Source organism: Triticum aestivum, chromosome 6B (assembly GCF_018294505.1).
Source record: "Triticum aestivum cultivar Chinese Spring chromosome 6B, IWGSC CS RefSeq v2.1, whole genome shotgun sequence".
Lineage (NCBI taxonomy): Eukaryota > Viridiplantae > Streptophyta > Magnoliopsida > Poales > Poaceae > Triticum > Triticum aestivum.
In genome coordinates this window covers 506518717-506535648 of record NC_057810.1, presented here as the reverse complement: position 1 = coordinate 506535648, position 16932 = coordinate 506518717, and the positions used below count along the sequence as shown (strand labels likewise).

Below are 16932 nucleotides of genomic sequence, written 5' to 3'. Positions count from 1 at the left end.
GTCTTTTTCAACAGACATGATTGCCACCTCTTAATTCAAAGTTCATGGCTCAGACTCAAATTGACGCAACTCAAGAAATACAAAAATAGTACTTAGCTAACTCAAATTAATGCAACAAAAATGTAATACTCATGTGGTAAATCTAGTTAATGTTTTTTGTGTATATTGTTGTGTAACAAGAATGTAATATTCATGTGTAATTTTTGTGTTAAATCCATATTAATTTTTGTGTATACCGTCACACTTTGTAAAGCAAATGAAATGACTGCAACAAGAAGAGCGAGGGGCCAGAAGTAGAAACTCTTCCCGGCCACCTCTGCCCCGATACAGTTTATTTCACATATATGGACCAAACGGACAGATAACACAAGCTTCACACACAACAATGGCGCGCACAGACACACACTTGCGACACACGCCTTATTAATGGCGGTCAGGTTACACACATATCCACGCCCATGGCTCCAAGCATAAATCAGGATGGCGCCACGCCTCTGCATACGGGCGAGCGCGCGGCGTGCTTGCGTGCAACCCACACCACGCCTAGTTTATCAGTAGTTGACGACGGAGCGGTAGGTGCCGCCAGGCTTCCAGCCGGCGGGGATGACGTTGCTCGCCACGAGGGTCTTGCCGGAGCTGGAGGTGAGGCGGACCGAGAAGGGCGCCTGCAGCATGGGCCCGGAGTTGTACCTCCACACCGCGCCCCACGACCGGTCCATCTTGGTCCAGCTCGCGCCGTTGCCGCCGTTCTGCATGAGGTCCACCGACGACAGGTCGCCGTCGCCGTCCTCGTACTCGATGAGCATGGCGAGGTAGTAGGAGTTGGAGCCGGCGTCTACCTTGAAGGCTATGTCCATCCCCGGCCAGTTGCACGGGACCCTGCAGCATGCAGCCACACGCACGGACATGACGGATGCCAGGGCCAAGACAAGACACGGCGGTTAGTCGGTCGGCCAGGAAAGCGGCATACCGTGTGCGTGCCGGTGCACGCTTGCCGCTCTTTTACGTGCGTCCGGACACGCAGCTAGCTTACCGTGTGCCGTTGCCGTTTCAGTTTGCATGAAAAATTCACGTGAAAATGCATGCAGCAGCCAGCTTACCGTGTGTACTGGATTTGGAGACGTCCGGCCGCGCGGAGTTGGTCGGCCTGGCCGGGCTTCGCCATGCCGCCGAACGCCGTCCCGCTCATGTCGAAGTGGACAGGCTCCTCCTGGCACGTCCCGTCAGGGCAAAAGTCGGTGAGGACGACGGTCACCGGGCTGGACGAGCAAGAGCCGTGGCCGCTGCACTTCACCTGCAGAATTTACATCACAGGAATGCGCGCGGGTGTAATTAAGTTAAGCCGACTAGTTGACAACGCGGCGTTAGAATTAAATGGTTGTATGATCGACGGACCTGGTAGCAAGAGCCGCAGCCCTTGCCGTCCTGGTAGATGGACGGGCTGCCCGCGGCGATCATGGAGGAGAACGGCGCATGGTCGACGGCATCCTGGTACCCGCACGCACCCCCTACAGATCGTGCATGCAAAGCGTTACTTGCATAATGCTGGAGAAATTAAATGGTTTATGTTCGTCCATGTATGAATTACCGTCGCTCCCTGCGCCGTTGGGGCCGCCGTACCAGGTGGCGCCGCCGTTGGACCAGCCGGAGAGCTTGCGGTGGATCTCGACGGACGCGCAGGGACGAAGGAGGAAGGCTAGAACCATGAACACGGCGAAGGACGCCGAGATCTTGGCCACGGAAAAGGCCATGCCTCTCTTTCTCTCACTGACGATCACTAGAGTACAAGGAGGAAGAGACTGAAGTAGAGGGGTGGCCTTGGTGTGTGCTAGGAAGTGCACTCCTCGCCTCCATTTATAGGCGGCAGGCAGGCAGACGGTAGGGTGCACCGCTGAGTGATCGCGGGCAGTGATTAAATTCTCCCTTGGTTTCTTCTGAAGAAATAAAAACGAATTCTTGCTTACTTGCTGGGGTTGCACGCGCGGATTCAAGGGGATTTTTAAATAAATAATACAATAAACCCGTTCGCTGGCGATCTTTAGAAAGCAATCTGAACACTGGACGATCGATCTGCCGCAGAAAGGTTTTTTCTGTCTTTCATTTGTACACCAGCTACGACAGTGCTCGGCGTCTAGTCACTCAGTGAGCAGAAAAACGACAGTTGCCGTTATTTCGGTTAGACACGAGGCGACCCTACGAGTCGAGTTGCTGCCCATCCCTAGACGGCTCCACGCCCCGTCCATTTCAGCCTCCCCGAAATTCAGATCGGTCAACTGCTGTCACGAGGTCCAGTCGTCACCGTCGATCCCTCCCTTGGGACGGCCAGGAGGCGCGGTCATTCGGCCTGAGCCCCGCGGCAAGCCGCGGCACGAGCCGTAATCTTGGCCCGGTTTGCCGGTTCCTCCCCCATTGACTTGTGAGCGGTGGCTCACGCGTTCACTCCGCCCGCAGCCAGTACGTAGCTCCGGCCGGTAGTCAGCGTCCTCGCCAGATTATTAAGCGCCCCAACAGCGTGCACTGGGCTTTCAGATGACATGCCTCCCAGAGTCGGAGACACGCAGTGGCTCGCGTCAGTCTCGGTTGCATGCACGGCGACTTGAAAATAGCTACTCCTCTCGTCCCGTAATGTAAGACATTTTTTAGCACCACATTTAGTGCTAAAAACTTCTTACATTTTGGTAGGCATGTGGTTTATCTGGTGGCAGAGGAGATTGTATACGAAGAGGGAAACTACCCAGACGATAGAACAAACGGCCATCTCAATACAGGTCCTAGCCACTAATTCCGTCTGGGCTAATACTCCAAAATATGCTGTTCATAAAAGGGACCAGGTATGGAAGAAGCCTGAAGTTGGGATGGTAAAGATAAATGTTGATGCATCCTTTATTTCGGAGAATCTCTCAGGTTCTTGTGGAGTCATTGCACGTAATGATGAGGGACAGTTTCTGGGCGCCGCTTCTCAGTTACTGGCACATGTTCCCAATGTAGAAGAAGCAGAGATGATTGCTATTCGGTGTGGACTAAACTTAGCTGCAAACTTGGGCTGTACCAAACTGGTGATAGAATCGGATAGCACAATGGCGCTGGATGCAGTTTCGGATCCTAATGCATATATGGGACCTGCAGTTTCTATTATAGCTGAGTGCTCTCTAATGACAATGCAATTTGCTCGTATCTCCTTTGTTCATTGTAGCAGAGAGGCTAACTCAGTAGCGGATGCCTTAGCAAAACATTGTATTAGCTTTAAAAAGTCTGAAGTATGGAAAAACATCCCTGACTTTATTCTTCATCTCTTTGTAAACGATCTGGCTATCATTTGATGAATAAAGTTATGGAGTTTCAAAGAAAAAAACATCTTACATTACGGGACAGAGGGAGTAATAGACATCATCGGTTTTGCCGAGTCTGTGAGAGGCCCGACAGAGGTGCGGTGGGCGACCTGAGTTCCATGTCCAGTAGGGTTAAGTTCCAATGGACCAATCTGTAGTTCACCTTACAGTCATATATTGTCGTGTCCTTGCCAAGTCATTATATATGATGGGAGAGTGATCGATTCAACATACATGTCTGGTAGGGTGCACCTATGTTTCCCTTGACACGAGACGTAGGGCGGCCAAATATCATGTTTTGACTTTTTTCCAAGTTTAGCAGGATATGATCCCGGTTTAAAAAAATCGGGATCTCACCCCTTTTTCTATCACCAGGGTGGCTGGTGGTAGGGTAGAACGGCATACCGCCGAGGCGCCCCACAGTAGATCACTCATCCATGTCAGGCGTAGTAAATGCCAATTGCCATATGCCGTTAGCCCTATGCCAGGGCCCTTGGAGGTAGGCTGTTCTACCCTATCATCGAAGACCCTGGCAGTAGGCTTTGAACGGTTATAAGCTGCGGGAGTTGCTGGTGGGGTCTGTCAGGGTTACGATCCTGACAATGAGTACTAGGGGTACGAATAAGGGGCAGAGACTAGCTACGGCATAGGTGTAACACTCGGTGTTTAACGAGATCAGTCCCTCGCTCGGTGGAGGTAAAAGCCTGTAACGCCCCGGATACAACTTTCCATATTCGGAACTCGAACTCTTGCCTTTTCCGGAGATGCGTTATGTTATTTTCCTCCGTGGTTGGGTTTTTGTCTGTTGTTTTGCTTTTTGTTCTTGTTATGCATCTCGTCTCATGTCATCATTCGCATTGCATCGACATCGTTTTCATAAAACTTGCATCCGTTCGGGTTCTGCCGGTTCTCTCCGTTGTCCGTTCTGAGCCAGACACTCTCGCACGCGCCCGCGGCACCTCCGAAATATTATTTTATAAGTGGCATAAAAATGTTCTCGGATTGGGATGAAACTTGTCGTGCGGTCTTATTATAGTGTAGACAGACCGCCTGCCAAGTTTCGTCGCATTCGGAGTTCGTTTGACTGCCCAACCGTTAAATATATAACCGCGATATAGCCGGTATATTCGTCAGACGTTTCGGTCTCCGAAACTGCTGTCGGGCCTCTCTCTCTTCCCAGCCCAATGCATCCCACACAGCCCACCTATGCCCAGCCTACTCCTTCTCGTGTCCGGAGCCGTCCGATCGTGATCCGAGGGTCCGAAAACGAAGCAAAACCCCTAACCCTAGCCTCCTTTTCTATTTATAGACGCCTCCGCTGCCATTTTTGGCCTCCTACCAACCCCCTCCTCAATTCCCGCAGTCAGCCGCCGCTCCCTCCTCGTTTTCAGCGCCGGCGCACTCCCTCGCCGCCAAGTGTCGCCGCCCCATTCGCTGCGCCGCCGCCAGCCGCCGCCTCCACCAACCACCGGGCGCCACTTGGCGTCTCCACATCCTCCCGCGCCTCCCACCGCGCAGGGCCCGTCGAAGCCCATCCGCGGCCCGCCGCCGGGCCGAATCGGGCCCGCTGCCCGTGCCGCCTGCGCCTCGAGCGCTCGTCCCCGAGCTCCCCGCCGGAGCCCCTTTGCTGCTTCGCGTCGCCGCCGTCTCGCCGTGATCCGCCGCGCCCCAGGTCGCCGGCCAACTCGCCTTCCTCTCTTTTCCTCCTCATCTTCCCCTTTGTCTAATCCTCTCGCTCTCTCTCTCCCCTTGCAGGGAACTGCCGCCGCCATGGTTTCTCACCTCCGCGCCCGGAGTCGGCCCCTCCGGCTAGATCCGGCCTCTGCCGGCCCCGCCCTTGCCGGATCCGGCCGATCCGCCCCCATTCCGGACCCCGCCGACCTCCGCCGCCCGCCACCTCGTCTCCGGCGAGTCCTGCCGCACCCAGCCCCGCCGAAGCCGCGCGTGCTCCTGTGCGAGCGGGAGGACGAGTCCCCGATCCAGATCCCCAGCGTCGCGTTGACCGCGCCTCCAAGGCCCAAGCCGCCCACTTCGCCAGCCCAGCAACGCCAAGGCCTGCGAGGCCTCTCCACAAGCCGGGCCTTAGCCCATTGGTGAGCTGCGCAGTGCCTGCCCTGTTCAGCCCCTATTCCAGATTCGGCCTGCATATATTTTTTTCCCTGCCTGCGAATTTTGTCATTATCCAGTGATTTAACAGATTTGCAGAAACCCCCTTTAACTTCATGCATTTAATAACTAATAAACCGTGCATCGGATTAAAATGTTTTATATATGTAAAATGCTTAGAATTTTGTGTAGATTAATAATATGCCACTTTCTTCCATGTTTAAAATGTTTAAATTGATGTTTGCATTAATTTGCTTTAATGCCATGCTAAACTGATTTATTACGTAACTAAATAACCGTAGCTCGGTTTTAAATAAACTTTATATGTATTTGGGGTGGAAAAATGCCTAGATTAACATGGTGCACTTTATTTTCCTGTTTAACAACAATAAAATTGTGTTTAGGGCAGAACAGTACCGAATCTAAAATATGCATATGGGGATTTTCCGGACTTGTTGTTTGTTGTTCCGGCCTCATTTAAACTTGTCTAGATAGGTAGTTTTTCATATGCTTCACCCCTTGCCATGTTTAATAACATTTAATATTGTTGGATACAAAACCGAGAGAGAACTAAATAATTGATGTGGTGTTTCGTCAATATGCAACTCGTTGCATATTGATCTCCACTTAACTTGTAGTATTGTTTGTTGCACTTTGCCATGCCATGCCTTATTAAACCGGACATGCATTATACTTGTTTGTGCATCATGCCATGTTTATGCTTGTGCATTTACCATGTTATTTGTTTCTTTTTGGTGTTGCTTCTTAGTTCCAGTAATGTTGCGATTGTGAGGATTCGTTCGACTACGTCCGCTTGTCTTCTTCATGGACTCGTTCTTCTTCCTAGCGGGATCTCAGGCAAGATGACCGCTACCCTGGATCTCACTACTATCATTGCTATGCTAGTTGCTTCGTTCTATCGCTATGCTGCGCTACCTATCACCTGTTTATCAAGCCTCCCCAAATTGCCATGAACCTCTAACCTTTGACACCATTCCTAGCAAACCATTGCTTGGCTATGTTACCGCTTTGCTCAGCCCTCTTATAGCGTTGTTAGTTGCAGGTGAAGTTGAAGATTTCTCCATGGTGGACAGGATTTTGGTTGGGATATCACAATATCTCTTATATTATTAATGCATCTATATATTTGGTAAAGGGTGGAAGGCTCGGCCTTATTCCTGGTGTTTTGTTTCACTCTTGCCGCCCTAGTTTCCGTCATACCGGTGTTATGTTCCCGGATTTTGCGTTTCTTACGCGGTCGGGTGATTTATGGGACCCCCTCGACAGTTCGCTTTGAATAAAACTCCTCCAGCAAGGCCCAACATTGGTTTTACCATTTGCCTCACCACCACCTATATTTCCCTTGGGAGTAATTAACCCAAGGGTCATCTTTATTACAGCCCCCCCGGGCCAGTGCTTGTCTAAGTGTTGGTGCGAACTAGAGCCCTTTGCAGCGCCCCCTCAGGGAAACTTGAGGTCTGGTTTTAGTTATACGGATTGCTCATCCGGTGTTGCCCTGAGAACGAGATATGTGCAGCTCCTATCAGGATTGTCGGCGCATCGGGCGGTCTTGCTGGTCTTGTTTTACCATTGTCGAAATGTCTTGTAAACCGGGATTCTGAGTCTGATCGGGTCTTCCTGGGAGAAGGTATATCCTTCGTTGATCACGAGAGCTTGTCATGGGCTAAGTTGGGACTCCCCTGCAGGGTATAATCTTTCGAAAGCCGTGCCTGCGGTTATAGGCAGATGGGAATTTGTTAATGTCCGGTTGTAGATAACTTGACACCAGATCCGAATTAAAACGCATCAACCGTGTGTGTAGCCGTGATGGTCTCTTTTCGGCAGAGTCCGGGAAGTGAACACGGTCTTTGGGTCATGTTTGACGTAAGTAGGAGTTCAGGATCACTTCTTGATCATTGCTAGCTTCACGATCGTTCCGCTTTCTCTCTTCTCGCTCTTATTTGCGTATGTTAGCCACCATATATGCTTAGTCGCTGCTGCAACCTCACCACTTTACCACTTCCTTTCCTATTACGCTTTGCTAGTCTTGATACCCATGGTAATGGGATTGCTGAGTCCTCGTGGCTCACAGATTACTACAACAACAGTTGCAGGTACATGTTATGCGATGATCTTGACGCGAGCGCGATGTTGACTTGTTTTGGAGTTCTACTTCTGCTTCTTCTTCGATCAGGGATAGGTTCCAGGTCGGCAGCCTGGGCTAGCAGGGTGGATGTCGTTTGAGTTTCTGTTTGTGTTTCATCCGTAGTCGGATGTTGCTCTCATGTATTGTGATGTTGTATTCGTGTGGCATTGTATGCCTCTTGTATGTATCCCCATCTATTATGTAATGTTGATGTAATGATATCCACCTTGTAAAAGCGTTTCAATATGCGGTTCTATCCTTGGTGGGACCTTCGAGTCTCTTTAGGATAGTATCGCATATTGGGCGTGACAAGTTGGTATCAGAGCCTCGACCAACCATAGGAGCCCCCTTGATTGTTGGCCGTTGTTGAGTCTAGAAAAAACTATTTTGAGTCTTAGGATTATATATATCGGAGAGTAGGATTCTTTTTACTTCTCAGCCCCTTCATCGCTCTGGTGAGGTCTCCTGACGTAGATGTTTTGTCTTTCCTCTCCTCAAATTTCACTAAATTTTTTTTAGGATCACGTGGGTATCTTGGAATCGTTTCGATGGTTTTGTGACGAGAACATTGTTCTTGGTCCCTCCTGTCTATTATGTGGCATTGACCTAGGGAGTTGAGCTCCGAGGTGTTGTCGTCACAATTTTATCATTGCAGTTCTGGAATACCTGAGTTTTGCCGACATCGAAAATCTCTTTTATGCAGTTGGTGGTGAGATAACCTCGATGTCACCCAGTACTGGGGAGTTCGGGAGTATTGCCATAACTCGTATAACGGATGCTTTTCGAAGGTTGAGGTACACGATTTCCGGAGTTTTCTTGGTTATGTGTTGACGGATGGATACAGCTGGATGTAGGTATTGTTAGTTTGGGTGAGATATATTGCTTCCCCTGTATCCCCAACACCAGATTGCATAACCAGAAAGTTTCGGGAGTTTATAGGTGGGAATTCAAGTAGCTCCTAGAATATCTTTCCGACAGATGCATGATATGGGATTGGGTAAATCTCTATCATATGTATTTGTTCCGGCTTATTTCTGCAAGCCAATCCTTTGTTTTGTTTTATTTGTGGTATTTGAGTTGCTTCAATGTCAAGTGTTGATTCCATACCTTTTCTAAACGGTGTTCTCATATTGCTATGTGAATACTAATCCTTTTGATCATCGAGATTCACATGTCAATTCTTTTCAACCGGTGTGCTTCTCTTCAAGTGGTTCCAATCTTTTTCAACATCCGCAAGATCAACTCTAAGTTTTCTCACCGGTGTTTGTTTCATCTGTCCTCAAGTTGCCTTTGTTTTCCTGCCCTCCCACCCTTTTTTCTTCAAGGACTCAGATTTCTTAATCATGTATCCTTTTATTTGTGGGAAGTCTCTTCGTTCTTTGCTTTCAATGTTCTTATCCGGTGGATTTCCCATGAAGATGCTCAACAGTTTCAAGCTCATCATCCTTCATCGTTGTTTCTTCTCCGGTGGATTAATTCCAAGCTTTCAGTGTTGATCATATTCTTTTCCTCGTGTCAAATGCTTTTTCATACCGGTGCACCTCTTAATCATTCACCTCTTGCTATTCATTTGTTCTGGAGTGCTGAAGATATCTCACAAGACTTGTGTTTCCATTCTCAATACGTTCAATATATTTCAAGGTTGTTATCTCATTCAAGCCATTTAATTCTACAGGTGTAACCTCTTTTTCAAGCAATCCTTCAACGATATTTCTTTTGAGTGGGCCCTAACCCACAAGTCTTTTCCCAGGATCTTACCTGACTCTTCTAATTTTCTCGGAGCCATTCTCAAATTCATTTCCAAGTTTGACGTAAGAATGAATTTTCATCAGTCACATGCCTTCTCCAAGGTCGTTTTCAAATTCTTTTCATCTTTGGCTCAACCTTTCCTCTTTTAATTCTTCCGGAGTATCTCAACAATTGTCATGGTGGTTCTCATCATCATTCTCAACATGTGAAGACGAAAGAAGAGTTTTTCCTCTAAATCTTGTTCTTTCTCTCGAAGATTCATGATTCTAGCTTGATGCCATCCTCTCATAATTGTTTTCGATTGTGAGAATTCTTTTCACCCATCCGACGCATTTCAAGGGTTGCTTTCTTTTCTCGATCATCCGAAGGCCATCATGTCATAATTCTTCATTCTCAGCGTGTAGCTATCATTCTCCAAATCTTACTGGTTCATCGTTCAAATATCCTCTAATCAGTTCATGATCTCTTCATTCTCATGTATCTAAATTCCCTCAAGTATCTTCATTCGTTCTCTAATTCTTACCGGTGATTCACCCCTTTACTTCGTTCATTTTCAATTCTTACGGTGGCTCCTTCAAGATTTCTCTTCCTTCGTTATCATATCAATTCATTCGTTGTTTCCAAATCCCACCGGTGGTTCCATCTATACCTTCTCAAGTTTGCTCCATATCTATCTTGATCCTTTTTACGAGAATAAGTAGTATGCCAAATCCGTTGTTTGTCATCAATTTAAATTGGTGAAGGATACGCATACCGTAATTCTTATTATTGTTTCATCCGAGTGATCTAGTTTCTTCTTTCCAGAGTTGTTCATCATGTCACGTTTCTCGGTTCGAGATGCTTCATCTTTTCTTTTCCGGAGTTCCATGTTTTCCGCATTATCGTCGCGAAGCTCCATTTAAATCATTGCAAGGCTTCACCTTGTGTTTCCAACTTCTCTTTCTTTCTATCATCCTTTGATTTTATTACCGGAGTTCTCACGAAGGCTCAACATGGTGGTTCATCAAGGATTTCTTTCATTCTCATTTTGTTCTTCAAGATTTCTCTCGGAGCTAAGATCCGTCAAGCCATATTTCAAATTAAACATGGTGCTCAACACATGTTTTGTTTTGAGGAGCTCAAGTATTCTTCATCTTGCATTCCAAAGTGCAATTCTTTCTACCTTATCTTTTGAGGTGGTGTTATGTCACTCTTGACAATTTCCTTCATGTTTCATGATTCATATGTTGTCAAGAATGAGGTATTTTAAATCCATCAATCTCTTTGTTGGAGTTATCTTGGGTTATATTTCACCTAAAGCCTTCCATTGGGAATGTTGCTATTTGTGGTGCTTATCATTGATCCAAGCTTTCTCCATATCCTTCTCGGTGAAAGAGGTTTTTCATCTCTTCGTTGATCTCAAACAAGCAATTGTTTTTCGTTAGTGGCAGAATGTCATCTCATAGTCTTGCCATGTTTCCATAAGCCCACTACAAGCTTATTCTTTTCGTTGTTGGTTTTCCAACAACCCCGTTGTAACCATCTTGGAAGGGTGCTTTCCAAGCTCATTTGTGGCACAAGTTGTCATTTTCTTCTCCGTCCCTTTATCCCAACGGTCTAACTTCTATTCTTTTGTTATAGAGTCATTGTGATGTTGCTCTCCTCACCCGTTCCCGCGTTTGGTCAAGATCATGTTCTTTTCGTGCTTATCCATTTAACCGGAGTGTTGTGTTCTCATTCAAGTTCTTTCATCTTATCAAGTTTTGCCTATCGTTTCAATCGGAGTGCTGTCTGAAATCCTTCTTACCCCTTGTGCCATTCCTTCAATAGTTCTGGAGGCAGTGTGTTGTTGATTTCATCAAGTATCCTCTCATCTTGTCAAGTTCATGTTTAATTTCTTCCATTTACAGTCGGAGTGCTGTCAAAATTATACCATTCTTATTCATTCTTATCTCGTTTCAACCAGAGTGGTTTCAATTCCTTCTTGTCCATTGTGCTCGTCATTCATGTCTTTGCAACCTTCAAGTTCTCGTAATGTTCCTTGTTCCTCTTTTCTAACGAATTGTTGCAATCTTGTTCATCTCTGTTGTACTCTTTCTTATAAATTGCTCAACCTCTCAAGGTTCGTGGTTTCACTCATTCGTCAAAGAAGCAACTTAGCTTTACCTCTTCTCTTCCTCTTTTTTCTCCCTCCGGTGCCATCCTAGATCTCGGGACGAGATCCTATCGTAGTGGTGGAGTGTTGTAATGCCCCGGATACAACTTTCCATATTCGTAACTCCAACTCTTGCCTTTTCCGGAGATGCGTTATGTTATTTTCCTCCGTGGTTGGGTTTTTGTCTGTTGTTTTGCTTTTTGTTCTTGTTATGCATCTCGTCGCATGTCATCATTCGCATTGCATCGGCATCGTTTTCATAAAACTTGCATCTATTCGGGCTTTGCCGGTTCTCTCCGTTGTCCGTTCTGAGCCAGACACTCTCGCACGCGCCCGCGGCACCTCCAAAATATTATTTTATAAGTGGCATAAAAATGTTCTCGGATTGGGATGAAACTTGTCGTGTGGTCTTATTATAGTGTAGACAGACCGCGTGCCAAGTTTCGTCGCATTCGGAGTTCGTTTGACTGCCCAACCGTTAAATATATAACCGCGATATAGCCGGTATATTCGTCGGACGTTTCGGTCTCCGAAACAGCTGTCGGGCCTCTCTCTCTTCCCAGCCCAATGCATCCCACACAGCCCACCTATGCCCAGCCTACTCCTCCTCGTGTCTGGAGCCGTCGGATCATGATCCGAGGGTCCGAAAACGGAGCAAAACCCCTAACCCTAGCCTCCTTTTCTATTTATAGACGCCTCCCCTGCCATTTTTGGCCTCCTACCAACCCCCTCCTCAATTCCCACAGTCAGCCGCCGCTCCCTCCTCGTTTTCAGCGCCGGTGCACTCCCCCACCGCCAAGTGTCGCCGCCCCATTCGCTGCGCCGCCGCCAGCCGCCGCCTCCACCAACCACCAGGCGCCACTTGCTGTCTCCACGTCCTCCCGCGCCTCCCACCGCGCAGGGCCCGTCGGAGCCCATCCGCGGCCCGCCGCCGGGCCAAATCGGGCCCGCTGCCCGTGCCGCCTGCGCCTCGAGTGCTCGTCCCCGAGCTCCCCGCCGGAGCCCCTTCGCCGCTTCGCATTGCCGCCGTCTCGCCGTGATCCGTCGCGCCCCAGGTCGCCGGCCAACTCGCCTTCCTCTCTTTTCCTCCTCATCTTACCCTCTCTCTAATCCTCTCGCTCTCTCTCTCCCCTTGCAGGGAACCGCCGCCGCCATGGTTTCTCACCTCCGTGCCCGGAGTCGGCCCCTCCGGCTAGATTCGGCCTCTGCCGGCCCCGCCCTTGCCGGATCCGGCCGATCCGCCCCCATTCCGGACCCCGCCGACCTCCGCCGCCCGCCACCTCGTCTCTGGCGAGTCCTGTCGCACCCAGCCCTGCCGAAGCCACGCGTGCTCCTATGCGAGCGGGAGGACGAGTCCCCGATCCAGATCCCCAGCGTCGCGTTGACCGCGCCTCCAAGGCCCAAGCCGCCCACTTCGCCAGCCCAGCAACGCCAAGGCCTGCGAGGCCTCTCCACAAGCCGGGCCTTAGCCCATGGGTGAGCTGCCCAATGCCTGCCCTGTTCAGCCCCTATTCTAGATTCGGCCTGCATATATTTTTTTCCCTGCCTGCGAATTTTGTCATTATCCAGTGATTTAACAGATTTGCAGAAACCCCCTTTAACTTCATGCATTTAATAACTAATAAACCGTGCATCGGATTAAAATGTTTTATATATGTAAAATTCTTAGAATTTTGTGTAGATTAATAATATGCCACTTTCTTCCATGTTTAAAATGTTTAAATTGATGTTTGCATTAATTTGCTTTAATGCCATGCTAAACTGATTTATTACGTAACTAAATAACCGTAGCTCGGTTTTAAATAAACTTTATATGTATTTGGGGTGGAAAAATGCCTAGATTAACATGGTGCACTTTATTTTCCTGTTTAACAACAATAAAATTGTGTTTAGGGCAGAACAGTACCGAATCTAAAATATGCATATGGGGATTTTCCGGACTTGTTGTTTGTTGTTCCGGCCTCATTTAAACTTGTCTAGATAGGTAGTTTTTAATATGCTTCACCCCTTGCCATGTTTAATAACATTTAATATTGTTGGGTACAAAACCGAGAGAGAACTAAATAATTGATGTGGTTTTTCGTCAATATGCAACTCGTTGCATATTGATCTCCACTTAACTTGTAGTATTGTTTGTTGCACTTTGCCATGCCATGCCTTATTAAACCGGACATGCATCATACTTGTTTGTGCATCATGCCATGTTTATGCTTGTGCATTTACCATGTTGTTTGTTTCTTTCCGGTGTTGCTTCTTAGTTCCAGTAATGTTGCGATTGTGAGGATTCGTTCGACTACGTCCGCTTGTCTTCTTCATGGACTCGTTCTTCTTCCTAGCGGGATCTCAGGCAAGATGATCGCTACCCTGGATCTCACTACTATCATTGCTATGCTAGTTGCTTTGTTCTATCGCTATGCTGCGCTACCTATCACCTGTTTATCAAGCCTCCCCAAATTGCCATGAACCTCTAACCTTTGACACCATTCCTAGCAAACCATTGCTTGGCTATGTTATCGCTTTGCTCAGCCCTCTTATAGCGTTGTTAGTTGCAGGTGAAGTTGAAGATTTCTCCATGGTGGACAGGATTTTGGTTGGGATATCACAATATCTCTTATATTATTAATGCATCTATATATTTGGTAAAGGGTGGAAGGCTCGGCCTTATGCCTGGTGTTTTGTTCCACTCTTGCCGCCCTAGTTTCCGTCATACCGGTGTTATGTTCCCGGATTTTGCGTTCCTTACGCGGTCGGGTGATTTATGGGACCCCCTCGATAGTTCGCTTTGAATAAAACTCCTCCAGCCAGGCCCAACATTGGTTTTACCATTTGCCTCACCACCACCTATATTTCCCTTGGGAGTAATTAACCCAAGGGTCATCTTTATTACAGCCCCCCCGGGCCAGTGCTTGTCTAAGTGTTGGTCCGAACTAGAGCCCTTTGCAGCGCCCCCTCAGGGAAACTTGAGCTCTGGTTTTAGTTATACGGATTGCTCATCCGGTGTTGCCCTGAGAACGAGATATGTGCAGCTCCTATCGGGATTGTCGGCGCATCGGGCGGTCTTGCTGGTCTTGTTTTACCATTGTCGAAATGTCTTGTAAACCGGGATTCCGAGTCTGATCGGGTCTTCCTGGGAGAAGGTATATCCTTCGTTGATCGCGAGAGCTTGTCATGGGCTAAGTTGGGACACCCCTGCAGGGTATAATCTTTCAAAAGCCGTGCCTGTGGTTATAGGCAGATGGGAATTTATTAATGTCCGGTTGTAGATAACTTGACACCAGATCCGAATTAAAACGCATCAACCATGTGTGTAGCCGTGATGGTCTCTTTTCGGCAGAGTCCGGGAAGTGAACACGGTCTTTGGGTCATGTTTGACGTAAGTAGGAGTCCAGGATCACTTCTTGATCATTGCTAGCTTCACGACCGTTCCGCTTGCTCTCTTCTCGCTCTTATTTGCGTATGTTAGCCACCATATATGCTTAGTCGCTGCTGCAACATCACCACTTTACCACTTCCTTTCCTATTACGCTTTGCTAGTCTTGATACCCATGGTAATGGGATTGCTGAGTCCTCGTGGCTCACAGATTACTACAAGAATAGTTGCAGGTACATGTTATGCGATGATCTTGACGCGAGCGTGATGTTGACTTGTTTTGGAGTTCTACTTCTGCTTCTTCTTCGATCAGGGATAGGTTCCAGGTCGGCAGCCTGGCCTAGCAGGGTGGATGTCGTTTGAGTTTCTGTTTGTGTTTCATCCGTAGTCGGATGTTGCTCTCATGTATTGTGATGTTGTATTTGTGTGGCATTGTATGCCTCTTGTATGTATCCCCATCTATTATGTAATGTTGATGTAATGATATCCACCTTGTAAAAGCGTTTCAATATGCGGTTCTATCCTTGGTGGGACCTTTGAGTCTCTTTAGGATAGTATCGCATATTGGGCGTGACAAAGCCCTATGTCTCGTGCCCTGAGGCTTTGCTTTGATTCGATGGGTATAGTTACAGAGGTTGCACGTGCCCGGCTATGGAGAGGGGAGCGACTTATATAGAGTGTGCTAGAACCCCATGCCTCCCACGCCACCGGGGCAATTAATGCCATTGAATGAGACATTTACTAGTGTAATGAGCCTCTACTACAACAGTTACATGAACGGTAGCTATAACTCTATTTAGTGGATGACTTAGGATTCTTCGACCGTTGTTGATCCCACAACGTCCTCTTGTTCTCTACGTTCGAGTGGTGGTCCGTTTGCCGAGTGACATGTGATCGTCCGAGTGCCGCAGAGCCTTCCGAGTGATCCTCGTGATGTATGCATCCGAATGATGGCACGATCTAGAGACCTACCTATGATGGTGTTGGGCCTCATGTGGGTCCCAAATTATGGGTCCTTGACCCTACCTGTAACAGGTGACCACATCATTAGCCCCTGAATTAGTTTGGATTTCGTAGGACACGCATACCGACCCTTCGGCTGAATCCGAGTGCTGCAGGGGCACCCGGAATATGTTTTGGAACCATGGTTCATTACTCCATGGACGAAGACACAACGGATTCTGGACTTTAGGTTTACCCAGATGACCGGGTGTTGTTGATCGTCGAGCAAAACCCGATGGCATTCGTTTTGTCTCTCGGAGCAGATAGACTAGGGGCCCGCGTGAGGGCATGCCATTATAACTCGAGTGGCGACGCCAGCGCGTGGTCTAACTCTCCGGAGAGATGCCACTCCTTATCCCAGGGGAACGCCAGTGCATGCCTCCTTCGTGTCCAGGTTTACGAGTCATGTGCCTTGGAGCCTACCAAGAGGGCCAAGTGAACCCGTAGAGGGGCATCAAGCTCGTCACATAACGATCCTGAAGAGGACTTCAGTCGGGTGTTTAACATGGTTGAGTGCACGGATCCCCATGGAGGGTGGTCAGTCAGACTAACATGCGTCCTTTAGGAAAGGAATCGCTGGTAATCAATCAGATTGATTTGTCCCAAAAATCTCGAGATTTGAATTCGTGCGTTCGCGCACTGAAGCGGTAACGTCGTGCGTAAGTGGGAAAGTGGGGGGTGGGTGGCTCCTCGATTTGTGTGCACAATACCCGCCACATGTTGTGCTTGTCCTGTACAAATCCTCGCCACGCGGGCCATTAATCCAGGAATATACGGTGAGATATTTGGTTGAAGATTTCGTCTGGAGGTATAAAATATTCAGTGGCAGACCTCTGGGTCTCAGATCCCCTTTTTCTCGTCCTGACTTCTCCGCTTCTCTCCTCCACCCTAGTGCACGGCGATGGCTAGGGACTCCATAGCCAAGGCAGAGAAGGCGAAGAAGGCGGGAAAAGCTCCCTCCTACGGCTCTGGCGCAGCGACCGGTGGTGCGACGGGGGACTGGATCCCGTCGCGCGTCACCGCTCGGAGGTTGGAAGAGCTAGCGGAAGAAGGGTTGATCCCGCGCGAGGGATGGCATCGTCCGGGTGCGAGGGAG

At 48.4% G+C, this 16932-nt stretch overlaps 1 protein-coding gene across 1 annotated transcript; it reads right to left on the bottom strand.

The window, feature by feature from the left end:
• Nucleotides 1-262: 262 nt before the first annotated feature.
• On the bottom strand, nt 263-1826 carry LOC123134312 (expansin-B18). The gene is made up of 4 exons (XM_044553582.1): nt 1589-1826; nt 1396-1508; nt 1101-1294; nt 263-879 (listed from the first exon to the last, which is right to left on the bottom strand). The coding sequence occupies exons 1-4, from the start codon at nt 1749-1751 to the stop codon at nt 552-554; spliced, it is 798 nt and encodes a 265-aa protein (XP_044409517.1). The 5' UTR covers nt 1752-1826; the 3' UTR covers nt 263-551.
• Nucleotides 1827-16932: the final 15106 nt, after the last annotated feature.